Genomic DNA, 14,234 nt, shown 5'->3' on the forward strand with positions numbered 1-14,234 from the left:
ACGCGCTATGAATCACAGCGATTCACAATCTCGATAACTTCGCTCTCGATGAGTGCAAAACACACACTTTACGGCTCACTAGCTCGAAACTAACAGAATCATAAATTACACGGAACTTAAAGTAACTACTGCTCTCTTCATTCATGCCCGCTGGCTTTCTCTGCCAGGCTTATATACTAACGAAGATGGCATCTCGAACACACTCGGACTTCCCCGATCATTCGAGAAACTCATCACGCATGCGCCAGCAGTGACACGTCACTTCCTCTGTCGTAACAGCTCTTTTTGTTTTGTTTTTTGCTATATAGGGTCCCACAGTCTAAAGAAACATAGTAAGTTGTGTTTTTGCTCTCCATTGGTTCTGTAAATGTATTGGTGCATTTTAGCTGCTATTGTATTGTGTTATAGCTTCTGAATTCTGCTTTGATTTTACGATGTTTGCATATCCTATGTTTTAGAGAAACCTTAGACATAATGTTGAGGTAGGTGGCTCTATAGTTGAGGTACTTACTAATATCTATGGGTTTCCTGTAAACTAATGATAATGAGTTGTGTTTTGGTCACCACCATATCTAGGAATAGAAGGTTACCTTTTTCTATTTCTGTTGTGAACTGTTCCTGGAAGTTCTGTTCAAGTAATACGTGAACTTGTATGTAGTGTACAACCAGAATATAGATGCATAATTGTCAGTATATATGAACCAAACCAGGGCTTATATAGTGTGTGTTTTAGTGGTGTTACTTTCAAAATGTTCCATGTAAAGGTTTCTGAGAACTGGTGTTGGGGTTAGTCTATGGCTGACCCTTCTTGTTATTGGAAATAAGTTGTATTTATGCAGAAAGTTGTGAGTTCTGTTATTATGGAGATTATCGTTTGGGTAGGTTCTTTCAGAGTTCTATCATTTTAAAGCTGTTGGCAGAGTATCCAGTGTTTTAAGGTTTGGCATATTACTGAATAGGTTGGATACATCAAAATTGATCATTGTTTATTGTGAGGTTGTCGTGGTTGCTTTTATATTATCCATAAAGTGGTTAGTACTTAACATGTAAGGATATTTTACTACTGGTTATTTTATTCACATAGTTATCGAGCTTATGGGTGAACAGGGTAAACCTCTGCATCTAGCTATAAGACAGAGAATAAATTTGCTTGTGGATTATAGGTAAACCTTAGAGGTGCTCTGATGTACTGTTAGTGTTAGTTGTGTGGCAGTTTCTGTTTCAAGTTCTTGTTGATGTTTATTGAGGAGTTGCTTAATCTTTTTCGGTGTTGACTGTTAGATTCTACTTAGATTCTTTTTCTAGTGGCTATCTTCAACTACAGTTTGGAGCTTAATGGCATATTCTTCTTTTCCGGTATTGTTGTGGCATTACCACTGTCTGATGGTAGGATTCTCATGGTGTTTTCTTTTATAAGTTATCTTGTAGGAGGGTAGTGTTATAGTTGGGTTTATACTTTATTGCTTTCTGGACAGCTAACTTTAATTTGATTCACAATTCTATTTCTTCCTCAAGTAGATTGTATGATGCAGTTTCTGTAGTTTTAGCTCTATCTAGAGTCGATATTTGTGGTGTTAGGGGAAAGTCTTCCTTTACTTAGAATACTTCAAGTTCTGGTAATGGTCTACATAAGTTTATTGCTGCATGTTTAGAAGTGATGAGTGAATTTAAATGATGTGAATATCTTTAGTAGTAATGAGTGTGTACGGGTTGAAATTTGTAAAGCTGTGCACTTCTTTATAGATCATATGACAAATTATTTTCAGATATATGTTACTTTGTGTCTTGTGTTTATGTGGTTATATTTCATCCTATCTTGATATATAGTTTTATTCAATTTCTGAGTCAGTCTTATTTAAGAATTGCGTTATGCAGTCCACGTTTATGAAAGAAGATAGGATTGTCAGTTTTAACTAAATTACAGTTAAGTTTCTTTTCTTTTTACTTCCTAAATTCCTTATATAATCCAGGGCCACACTACTTAGTTTAGTACTCCCATTAAGATTGTGATCAGAAATAGGCTACTATGCATGTAAACAAGTTATATTCAGTTGGCAGAACCTTCATGTAAGTACTTAAACTACGAATATGTAAGCTGCTAATGCAGATTTTAAAAATATGACATCTTGTCCTGGTGAAACATTCCAAAAGAAATGTAATGAATCAACACTGTTAACTGGCTATGATTCTGGCTCTCCTGTTGTAAGCTGTTCAGCGTTTTTGTGGTTGCAATTATCATTTAGACAAATATTATTAATTTGGTATTTGGTGTGTCACGGGTGAAAGTTCTGTTGCATAACCATTTCATAACAAGAACATATAACATATTTAGTTGAGTATGTTCAAGATTTTAAAAATTTCCATGGAGGTGTACTGCACTTAATTGATATATTTGTAAATAATATGTTAAAGGTCATAATCTTGTACCAGTCATCTATTTTAGACATAACACAATGCCAAGTGATTGTTCAGTAAAGTCTTGTGCTTACTTGTCCTTGCTCCTGTACATTACTCCCCTGGAGTGCAAGTTGTAATCTACTAGGACTTTGTTATGATTGAACAGAGTGGCATATCACCATTCTTGCTCCATTCTCTATGTTATATAAAGATATATATTCAACTTCAACTCTAGCAGTCAGACAACTCCTGTAAATAACTAATGAAACTGACCAGTATAGTAAAATGAAAGACGTCAGCAACTGTCAGTTTGTTAAAATAAAGGATTTATATTTTTGTTCAAACACTTTTATTTGCATGTTTTCCTTTACTATCTGTGTTTATTTTTATTATTTTACAAAACATTCTGTAAAGCTGACATGTATTACAGATATGTATTATTTACCAGTAGGACATCAGTGGATCTGAATACAGAGGGTTGAGTACATTATATTAAGGAGATTTTAAATAGAAAAATCAGCAAATGATATGATAACCACAACCGATATAAACTCGCTGCGTAACAGAAAATATCAGAACTACATTTTGACATTGTTTGGTGTTAGATAGGTGGTGGAATGCCACCAAACATTTATTGATACTTGGAACAGTATAACAGTCCATTCTGATACAAGATATCTATACACTTGGAACATAGATGTTTTGAAATTGGAGGTTTAGAATTTCTACAATGGATATATCCTTGTACCTAATGGCATTGGTAAACAGGAATATGAACCATTTTATGATACCAAAGCCCCGAAAAAAGACCAGTAAGAAGTTTCAACCCAGCTGTAGTAACATGTGATACGCCACAAATACAAAGGTAAGAGACAAAAGTTGTTCAAATGTACCACGCAACAATATACAACATAAACAAGACGGAACTCCATTCGGAAAAGCAACATAAATCACGTGTACACAAGTTTCTTCCACAACATATGCAACTGTCACATACCCTAAGCAGCTGGAGAATGAAATGTTTATATGAATACTTATTGATTAAATTACTAGATGCAACAACAATAGATTTCTGTGCAATTAGGTTGTTGAACTGGGTACTAGGAAACTGTCATTCTTATATGTATGATGGATTATGGAAAGCTTGCAGAAAGGAATGGTATGTTTTGAACAAGCCTTACGACAGTGTATTTTGCAATGGAAACTACACTGCAGATAAATCATGGTGACGTGGATTGTATCGATGTGGTGATGTCCTAAATTCATTTTCATATAATTTACTCATCCTCTCTACCACAAATTAAGTTAAGTTACAGTTTGGTGCTGTAAATTAGGATTTGTTACTGTGAAGTTTATTTTAAACTTTCTTCTTTGACTTTTTGGTTCTGTGAAGCACGCGAAGGGCATTTTCTTAGACCATGTAAAAGTTGGAGGAGAAAAAGAAATTATAGCTGTGGTAAGGATATGATCATAGAATGTCGTAAGTTCTAGAAGTATTTTCTTGAACCAAGAACTATTGTAGGCTTTGGTGAGAACTTTGTTTTGATCTATCGTATGAAGTGAGATATTGATAAATTCCTGTGGCAACTTGATCTCAAAAGATTACCTATTTCATGCAGGAACATAGATCGTAAAAATGAGTCATGGTGGTTATGAGCAGGTTGTATTTCCTGAGACAAACTGGGGTAGTCTCTGTGGTATTTGAAATATTATGTTTCCTGCTTTTTTAGGAAGATACGGTTTTTGTTAAGTTTAAAAATAATTCCACTTGCAGTTGGGCATGATGTAAAGTTACTTGTATAGAAAAAGTAGCTTTGGGGCTGTAGCAACCTTGTTCCTTGTACTAGATACTTACTTTTAAACATTATTCGCTTAGAGCATTTTTGAACTGTCAAAAGTTATTCAGGCTTTGTACTATATTTTCTCAAGTAACATTGGTCATTACAGGTTTATAAATACTTAGAAGGCATAACCTCCATATTTTTGTTTATGGAATCACCGAATGACGTTGGTATTGCATGCACTGTAAGTGAGTTGCTCTATTTCTTCAAGTATATTTTTATTAGCTCTCTGTCTAGTTCACAATTTTCATAAAGTCTACTAAGCTTCTTAAACTTTCTGTTAGAGAGTGTTACTGTCCTAAGTCTTGGTGAATTCATCATTTGCATTTGGTTCTATAGATATTTGTATCACTTTGCCCTACTTTGTGCCCAATGTTTCATATGCAGATTAGTCGTATTAGAAATGCAGGCTAGCTCTTTAGTACATTTTTCTGTAATATAGCCCATTATTGCAGTACTACTGTGTTTTTGCTTCAAAACTCGTTGCACCTGAGAATATCACATCTCTATGGGATTTCTCAAAACTCACTCACTAACATGGGAATTGCAGGTACTGACCAAACTCTCCTATTGCCAAAGAGAGTAGTAAGATGCCTGTACTGAATGAAGGTTACCACGAAGAATTGTGCTCCCATAAAATGCAGTAGCCAACTGTGATCTTGTTGATATTTTGAGAAATCAGGAGCCTTCCTGGTAGGCCAGGCATGCTTACTAATGGCAATGTGGGATGTGATAACATCATGTATCAGAGCATTTTGCTGAAGACTGCCCAATATTCATTAGAATGCAAGTGCCTCGTTTTGGTGAGTCTGGATAGTACAGCACTTGACACTCTAGAGTATTTGAATGAGGAATAACTGGATGAATGGGACACGGTTGTCATCATGCTGTTAAGCAGATTTTACCCTGTGGAGAACGAAGTAATTCATAGGGACAAGTTCAAAACTCAAAGGTCAGTGCCCATAAAAACTGCATTGGAAAGATATGTCACCTACTGTCTACGATGAGATGCTTGTGAAGAGTCTGCTAAGTGAACTGCATGTGTCACCAAATGGCTCTCGGGAACATCTGTCTCTAACAGAGGTAATTTCCGTTGTGATCCAATTTAAAGTAATCCTACTGAAGCATATACTGGAGTACAAGAAGAACACAGTTGCGGCAACTAGAGATACTGATTCTGCTTAAAACAGCCTTCAGAGTATTTGACAGTCCCGATCTTTGACTGCACAGTACACTTCCATAAGCTTCAAGAAAACAGGCATCACATTTCAAATAGGACAACAGGGCTACCCAAGATAACTTTTCATGGTTGCACCACCCATGCAATAGTACCTAGCTTCCCAAAGATGCCAGGAATGTGAGAGAAGGAGCCACAGTGTCAGTCAATTAGTAGAAACTTTGTTATGAATAATCTAGACGTGAGTGGAAAACTATGTCTGATTTCATTTCGGAACTATTTAGCACCAAACAAAAATAGTTTTTGATCTTGGTTCAGGCATTGGTATATTAGGAATTGACTTACTGCAGAAATTATCAGCCACCTTCACTTATGCAGTAGGTGAACTGCATATCTGTGGAAAAAACCATTCAGTACTAACCAGACTGACCCTAAGAACAGTGGATTACAGAAAGAGGTTATAATACTTCCAAAAGCGTAAGTGATGTTTCATGGTGTAGTACGAACGTAGTCTAGTGCATTGTTGCTCTATATTATTGTGACAGAACTAATATACACAATGTTATTTAGGCTGGAAGGTAGGATGACTTACTTGAACAACTGTCTTTGTGTGGTGGTGTTTATCTGTAATTATGGATATTTACCTATTTAGTATCTACCTAGAATTATCATTGACATGGTAACAGAAGTAGAAGAGATGCAAAGCTACAATGTTGCCAGTATTACAGCCACTTTAGCAGTCTGAGAATTAAGAATCTGAACTAGATGCAGAGATATGAACTTGATGCATTTGTTACGGAGCATGCTCATGTGTTTGTTTACTGATTGGTTGGACAACAATCTCACAACATTACATAGAAATAATTGATGCATGTTCTGTAAAATATCATCTGTGCAGGCTTCGTTGGGAACCAGGTATGTTGCTAGTGCTGAAATCAAGTGGATGAGTGAGGATGCTGGGTCTTCTCCTGTAATTATCATCAGAAAGAATGAAGGAATGCAAAAGTTGTGTGTGGACTTTAGATTGTTGAATATGATATGTATTGATGCTTTTCCACTGCCATATATGGATGAATATCTGGATGTACTAGAGGACAGCTTCTGACAAGTTGAACTGAATGATGTGAGTAGACCTAAAACTATTTTCAGCATTTAGGAGGGATTGTATGAATTTTGTTGCACATAACATACCTGGAACTTTTGAGTATCTAATGAATCTTGCACTTAGAATACAATGTGAGAGAGGTGCCATTTATGTGGATTATATTCTGATGTTTGGTCACGTGAATTATGCCATTGATTCTGTAGCATAGGGTCAGATGTGGTATTAATGTCTATCAAATGTGTTTTCGATTGTTTTTATAAAATTAAAAATGTACTGATTCCGAATATGGATAATGCCACTTTGGCATTCTCGAGCCTTTTGAGAATATTTAGCCCATATTTTTCTTTCCATGAGAGATAGCTAAACAAATTGTGTCTGCACCTAAATTTTGATATCCCTGACTTCAGCCTTACATTTTTATTGCTTCCAATATGGCGGCCAAATCGGCAAACAAATATTATAGTAGCTTAAAATCGGGATATCACTAAGAACTTGAATTCTATTCTGAGGTTTTCAAGTGTGAGGACCTCGGTTAGTGACATAGAAATACGATTAAAGTGCATTTAATCCCACTATGCTGTTAAGCTTTATGTGTGTGAAATTTAATAGTATAGTGAGTTTAAATCAATCGTAATCGTATTTCTGTGTCACTAAATGAACTCCTCATTCTTGAAACCTCAGAATGGAAACCATAACCATAGCAATATGTTCATTTTAAGTTATTATAGTGATATAATCTGTTTTTCTGTTTTTTGACTGCCACTGGATTAAGAATTGGTCCAGGAGCAATAAAAATAGGTAAAAATCAGGGATAACAAAACTTGGGTGTAGACACAGTTTGTTGCACTATCTCTCACAGAAGCTGAGATATGGGAAAATGTGTGTTTTGGCCATCTTGAGTATCTCAGAACTCTCAAAAATGCCAAAGTGGTGTCATTGAGATTCATAATCGGCACTTCTAAACTGTACACAAACTATCAAAAGCATTTGATGGACACTAATTCCAGGTTAAAATCTAAATTGGGACTTAGTAACTGGACTAATGGCTGAAAATGTGAGACTGATATTCAAGCACATTACAGATGTAGACTTGAAAGTAAGATGGTAAGAATATTCTAATGTGCTCAAACATAGATTTTTTTCTATCACATAATAAGTACGAATGGAGTGTCCACTGATCCTGTGAAACTCGTAGAAGCCAAGAACTGAGACCAAAAAAGGACATCTGTAGCTTTCTAGGCTTTGTCATATCAATTATTGTAACCAATTTTTTAAAGATAGCTGCATCACGTGTTTTCATTGACAAAGGCTGTTAAATGGTGTGGAAATGTAATAATGTGCACATGCTTTCCATTCCTTGAAGCATTGATGCTGGCTTATCTTCATGAGGATTTCCAATTCATCCTGGATAATGATTTCAGTGATAGTGAAATTGGAGTACTATTGTTACAAGTAAGAAATGGTATGAAGAATGTAAATGTATATGGTAGCCATATGCTAACAGCTCCTGAGTGCCGATGCTCTACAATAAAGAATGATGTGCTTGCAGTTGTAGTATTTGTCAAACATTACTACCATTACTTATATTGTAAGAGTTAATTAATCATTCGAGTAAACCATTAATTTATGGAATGACTGAACTCAAACATTCTAGTAGATATGATTATACATTCGCTAAAAATGTTGCAGGAGTAAATCTTTTTTTTTGTAAAATGACACCTGCATCAGTAGCACGAAAATATTTAGAGATGATTTCACCAACTGGTGAGAACATGCCAATTCATCGAATGTCTGGATCATGGACATTGTGCAGTGGTCAAAGCCATTCTAGCAGCAGTAATGACAAACCATGCAAGTGGTAACAACTTTATTGATGGATAGACATCACAAATGATCAGTCAGAAAATTTGAAAAGAGCAGCTGAAGCACCCACGAATATATTTGTACTCATTGTTGTGCAGAAGGTAAAGCATGATTGTCACAACTGGCGAATGTAGTACTCATGCTTATAATATCTGCCACTTGTTTAGTCAGGTATGAGTATTTCTTACCTTTGTTATGAACCACCAAGATGTGGTAGCTGACTTGTAATATAGCTTGTGATCCCCAGAGCTCTAAAGCACGAGATATTTTGGATTCTGCATAATATAAAGACTGGAGAGCACCATGCCAAACATCATCCCAAATGTTTGGAAACACGTTTTCCTGGTTACATTCATATAAATACATCGAGACATTATGTACAAACTGCAGACACACGTACACCACACAGAGAAATCTGGCCATGGCAAGAATTGTAAATTCTTTCCTTGAGACAATTGCCTTGAATATAGATAGTCCTCTGCCTAAAACGGAGAAATATAATTATTGTGTGCTGTTCTTTATCAATTACTTCACCAAGTGGGCCAAAGCTCATTCATTGGTTGATATGCTAGTGCAGGGGTGGGCAACCGCTGGCACGCGTGCCAAACATGGCACGCCACTAATTTTTTCTGGCACGTGAAACCATCTCCTGTAATCCTCCATTTAACGACTTTTTCTCAATAGCAGCTTTTTTATTTCTCAGATAAATACAGTGTAGAGGTGCATCTCAGATAAATAAATAATTTTACATTACAAATTACCTTAAACGATTTCTTCCCAGACCCGATCAGTGTTTTGGTTTTAGCCTCCGCAACTGGTTTTCGTTGACAAGACAAGACCACCGCCTCACCATAACTAGATGACGTCAGACAGCGCTCCTGATTGGCTGTTTAGCATCACCAGCTTTTTTAAACATCATCGAGTCAACTGTTGAGCAGTTCTTCACAAGATTTGCGAAATTCAGAGAACTGGAAGAGACAGCGAATTTCATGAGGCTTCCAGACAGTATGAAACTGGAGGAACTAAACTTACAAATGTTTTCATGGATTGACATGGCTGACTTTGAATTGTAGTTGATTGAATTTCAGAGTAGTTCAATTTGGAAGCAGAAATTCATTGACCTTAGAGTTGACTTGGAAAACATTGAAAAAAGCGATTACAGAAGGGATTACCAGAGAGAAGTGCAGAAAACGAACTATTGATGACTTGGAATGTCATTCCAGAAAAGTTTTCCTGTTTAAAAAACTTTGCAACAGCATTGCTCTCCATGTTTTCATCTACATATGCATGTGAATCTTTGTTCTCAGTGATGAACTTTATTAAGTCTCGTAATAGGAGTAGTCTGACGGATGAAACTAGTAGTTCGTGTATATCTCTGAAGGTCACGAAATATAACCCCGATTTAAAATCTCTGTCATCAGTGATGCAGCAGCAGAAGTCCCAATGATAATATATCAAAAGGAGCCGTAAAGTTTTCTGTCGGACTGATATTTTATGTGACTGACGTTTTCTTTAGAAAGTGACCTAACCCTAACTGAAAAAGGTTTTTTGCAAGTTTTCTGCCGGACGGATATATGATGTCTTCTTTTGAAAGTGGTAAATATTTATTGTTGTTTGGATGTTGTTTTGAAGATGTTTTGAAGATGTAATTTTCATCATCATATACTGTATTTTTACCGCTCGAGTGAATTTTTGTCATTTCTTCAGGTTCTTCACATACACCTTAAAAAAATGTTGTCAAAAAATTTTGATTGGCACGCGGAAGAATTTTGTGTCAGAGATTTGCCGGTTTAGGCACGCACGCACAAAAAGTTTGCACCCCTGATCTAGGCCGTCCTATTAAATAAATTAAATTAAACATTTCAAAATTCAAAGCTAACCCATATCATTCAAATATTTATCAAGCTTTCCCTTAAAGTCTCTAAAATTAACTCAGTCTACCACATCTGAAGGAAAACTGTCACAAAATCCAACCACCTTGTTCGAAAATAAAACTGTCTTAGCTGAAGATGTTGCTGTTGATCCAATGGTCAAGATTGGCACTTTCAGCTATTTGTGCGTTATTAAAATGCTAGATAATCCTTTTATTCGGGAAAACCTCTTCTGGCGGCAGATGTTGCTAAGTGGCTACCCTACCTTTCGTTATTAGTTCAAATTATGGATAGCTATACAGGCGCGAGTATGTGGGATTGGTGTGTAGGAGTTGCAAAGGGTGTAATTGAACCTCCGACAATAAGGGTTATCTCCCTAACTCCATACAAAGGCATATGCAACATATAGGTATATATATGTGTGTCTTAAAACGCGAAAGGAAATTTAATAATCTCTTGTTTGCTTGAAATACTGCGTACTTCACTTTTTTCATCATTGTTGTAAGGTTATTTTGAAGTTCAAAACTATGCAATTTTGTGCAAGAAGAGGTTATATTTTATCCCTCTCAATGATAAAAAAACCTATGTTAGCTGACGTTCTTTAGCCATGTCGTCAGCTTTGTTTAGAATAACTGTTTCATTATCTTATTCTGTTTTTGTTATGAAAAAGTAGCATTTTCATTGAATAGAACTATAGCACTGCCGCTTGACAAAAAACAAACTATAGTTTTTACCCATAGATGACGCCACTAGTCTCAAATCCCATGTGATCCCAAGGTACGAAACTGAACAGTAACTTTTACGAATAAAAGTTTATTCCAGGTTTATATATAATGCTTCCATAAGACGAAATTGCTCTATGTGCTTTAAAAGGACTATCAGGTTGATTGTTCTTAAGCACAAAGCTACACAATGGGCTATCCGTGCTCTGCCCACCGCGTGTAAGAAAACTTGATATTTAGCCTTATAAGCCTTGAGACTTACCGCGAAGCTACCCGAGGGCAGGACTATCAATAAAGATTACGATTTATAATATTTTAAAGGTACAGCTCTTATTATTGATTTATAATATTTTAAAGGTACAGCTCTTATTATTGATTTATAATATTTTAAAGGTACAGCTCTTACTATTGATTTATAATATTTTAAAGGTATCAGCTCTCAGTACTGATTTATAATATTTTAAAGGTACAGCTCTTCAGTATTGATTTATAATATTTTAAAGGTACAGCTCTTACTATTGATTTATAATATTTTAAAGGTACAGCTCTTACTATTGATTTATAATATTTTAAAGGTACAGCTCTTACTATAGCAGTTTGTTCAGTAACTGATCCGATATGTGACAATTCATGAAAAGAAATCAATTTCAGAAGTGTGATCAAAGAAAGTCATATCATTTCTATAATATCGCAACAAACAATCGTTTCATGTGCAGTTTTTCGAAGCTATTCCGTTTAGAAAATTATATCTATAGAAAAACCAGGAAAAGTATAAAAACTCTGTTATTTGAATCCATTTTATTGCCTTTTACTCCGTTCGAAATTTCGAATCCTTAACACATATTAAACCTGATAAGAAACCATACCGATTTAAATTCTTTTTTACTTACTATTTTTAGAAACGTTACGTCTCTAATTGGAAGTTGTTAAAATCATGTTATTTAGGAAAGCAGTTTCTCTTGTAAGAAACATTTATAAAATCTAACAAAATGTGCATCTTTCTTTAGAAGTGGTAATAAAAAAAGTCACGAATTTTCGCTTACTGCCATCAAAAAGAAGAAGTGTCGTTTTACAATCTGAATAAAGAAAACATTTGGGAACAGAACACCGGAGAGCTAATAAGTAAGAAAGTGTTATCTTAGAGTGTTGAGGTCACTTTTCAGTAACAAAACAGATGACACAAATTGGAAACAACTTTGTTTTAATACACATAACAATTTCACTGTTTTAAGATGAAAATTTACAATATCGTATTCAAAATACTAACAACAATTCATGAAAATACTGTCTCACTTCTAAACAAATCCAAATGTCTCATCATGCTTAAAAGCTCATTTTCCAGGATAATTAAAATAAATGTTTTCAGAAAACCGGGATTACGGCATTGCTTTAGGGAACCGAAATCTCCTTTTTAAACGCTCTGTTTCGGAAATTAGCGAAGATGCAGTGGAAAACCACTGAGGACGGATTTTCATTTCTACTTTCCTTAAGGAATAATACCATCCCCGCCAGCGGAACCAAACCACACCCTTACTGGCGTGCTTGTTGCGAGGGTTAGAGGAGTATTTACCATTCAGACTTCTACCACAACTCCGCCACCACCATCCATTCTGCATCAACTGCCCACAGTGAAGAGGAGAACGATCATTGTCCTTGTCAAAGGTGGAGAATGGCAACAGGTTTATTCCATACCAACGATCTGCCAAGGCATCACCGGCATTGCCGCGATAACCATCTACAGAAATCCGATATTGCTGTTCTTCTCCAAAAACCTGGAAAATAACATATTCTGCCCATCGTTGGTTTCCGTCAAAGTCTTCCAATTCAATCCGAAGGACACATTCTTCTTGTTTGGTAAGTGTGTGAATGTTCTCGTTGCCTAGCCAGAACTCTTCCTCTAGACGACCGAAACCAAGCTTGTAGATATTCCAGTCTTGATTAAAGTCCTGTAGGTCTCCACTAAAGTTTCCTCGTCGCTGAATTACCTTATAAACAAAAATAAGGAATTACGTATCATTAGTTTAAATTATATGGATATTATACACTGCTGATTCCTTTAACATAACACGCTCTCGAATAAATTGGAGCTTCAATAATCTAATTCATTAAAACATTTAAAGTTATAAACGATACAGAACAAACTTTTAGATGAAGTTTTGCATTGGAATGGTTGAAAAAACAACGCTGGTAGATAGAGTTTACAACCATTCTGATCTCTGTGTATAGAAAGAAAGTCTTAAACAAGATTACATGTTAATATAAATATATACAATACCAGTTATACATTGAGTTCAGCTGAAGTACAGTTTGACGTCACAACTGACCCAGTCAAAGGAAAACGTAATCCACAGTGTTGTTGTGAGGGTCTTTACTAGGTTTGATGAAAAAAAGTAAACAAAAAAACAAAAAAGCCAAGAACCAAAACCTTGCTAAAATTAGCTTTTAATATCCAAACGGGTTGCCTCGTAAAGCCTAAAAAGAATCCCCTTTCCAAAATCTCGATGTCTTCCCTCTGTAAGTTTGATAACGTGCAGATTATCTAATGACATTTAAAATAACCTGAACACATCTAAACGACATGTGGGCTGTAAATCAAAACTAATTTTTTTAAGTTAAAATTTTTGTACGTAATGTCATATCATTACTTTCAAAACGTTTTAGAAAGTACAGAGAGATTAAACTCCCTCTCCAATATCTACAGACTTCCATATAACTGTAGAATAATTAACTAAGAAAGTGCAGAGAGATTAAACTCCCTCTCCAATATCTACAGACTTCCATATAGCTGTAGAATAATTAACTAAGAAAATACAGAAAGATTGAACTCCCTCTCCAACATCTACAGACTTCCATATAACTGTAGAATAATTAACTAAGAAAGTACAGAGAGATTAAACTCCCTCTCCAACATCTACAGACTTCCATATAACTGTAGAATAATTAACTAAGAAAATACAGAAAGATTGAACTCCCTCTCCAACATCTACAAACTTCCATATAACTGTAGAGTAATTAATTAAGAAAATACAGAAAGATTGAACTCCCTCTCCAACATCTACAAACTTCCATATAGCTGTAGAATAATTAACTAAGAAAATTAAGAAAGATTGAACTCCCTCTCCAACATCTACAAACTTCCATATAACTGTAGAATAATTAACTAAGAAAATACAGAAAGATTGAACTCCCTCTCCAACATCTACAAACTTCCATATAACTGTAGAATAATTAACTAAGAAAATACAGAAAGATTGAACT

At 35.4% G+C, this 14,234-nt stretch overlaps 2 protein-coding genes across 2 annotated transcripts in view; one reads left to right on the forward strand and one right to left on the reverse strand.

Moving 5' to 3' along the window:
• Nucleotides 1-14,234, forward strand: part of LOC106466270 (bestrophin-1-like) — a 63,470-nt gene that overhangs the window by 2,490 nt on the left and 46,746 nt on the right. The gene's annotated exons all lie outside the window — the stretch shown is intronic.
• Nucleotides 12,353-14,234, reverse strand: part of LOC106466259 (techylectin-5B-like) — a 4,313-nt gene continuing 2,431 nt past the window's right edge. Inside the window, exon 2 of the mRNA XM_022394977.1 lies at nucleotides 12,353-12,961. Within this exon, the coding sequence (XP_022250685.1) occupies nucleotides 12,353-12,961 (609 nt within the window). The remainder of the gene's footprint in view (nucleotides 12,962-14,234) is intronic.

This window comes from Limulus polyphemus, unplaced genomic scaffold (genome assembly GCF_000517525.1).
Source record: "Limulus polyphemus unplaced genomic scaffold, Limulus_polyphemus-2.1.2 Scaffold73, whole genome shotgun sequence".
NCBI lineage: Eukaryota > Metazoa > Arthropoda > Merostomata > Xiphosura > Limulidae > Limulus > Limulus polyphemus.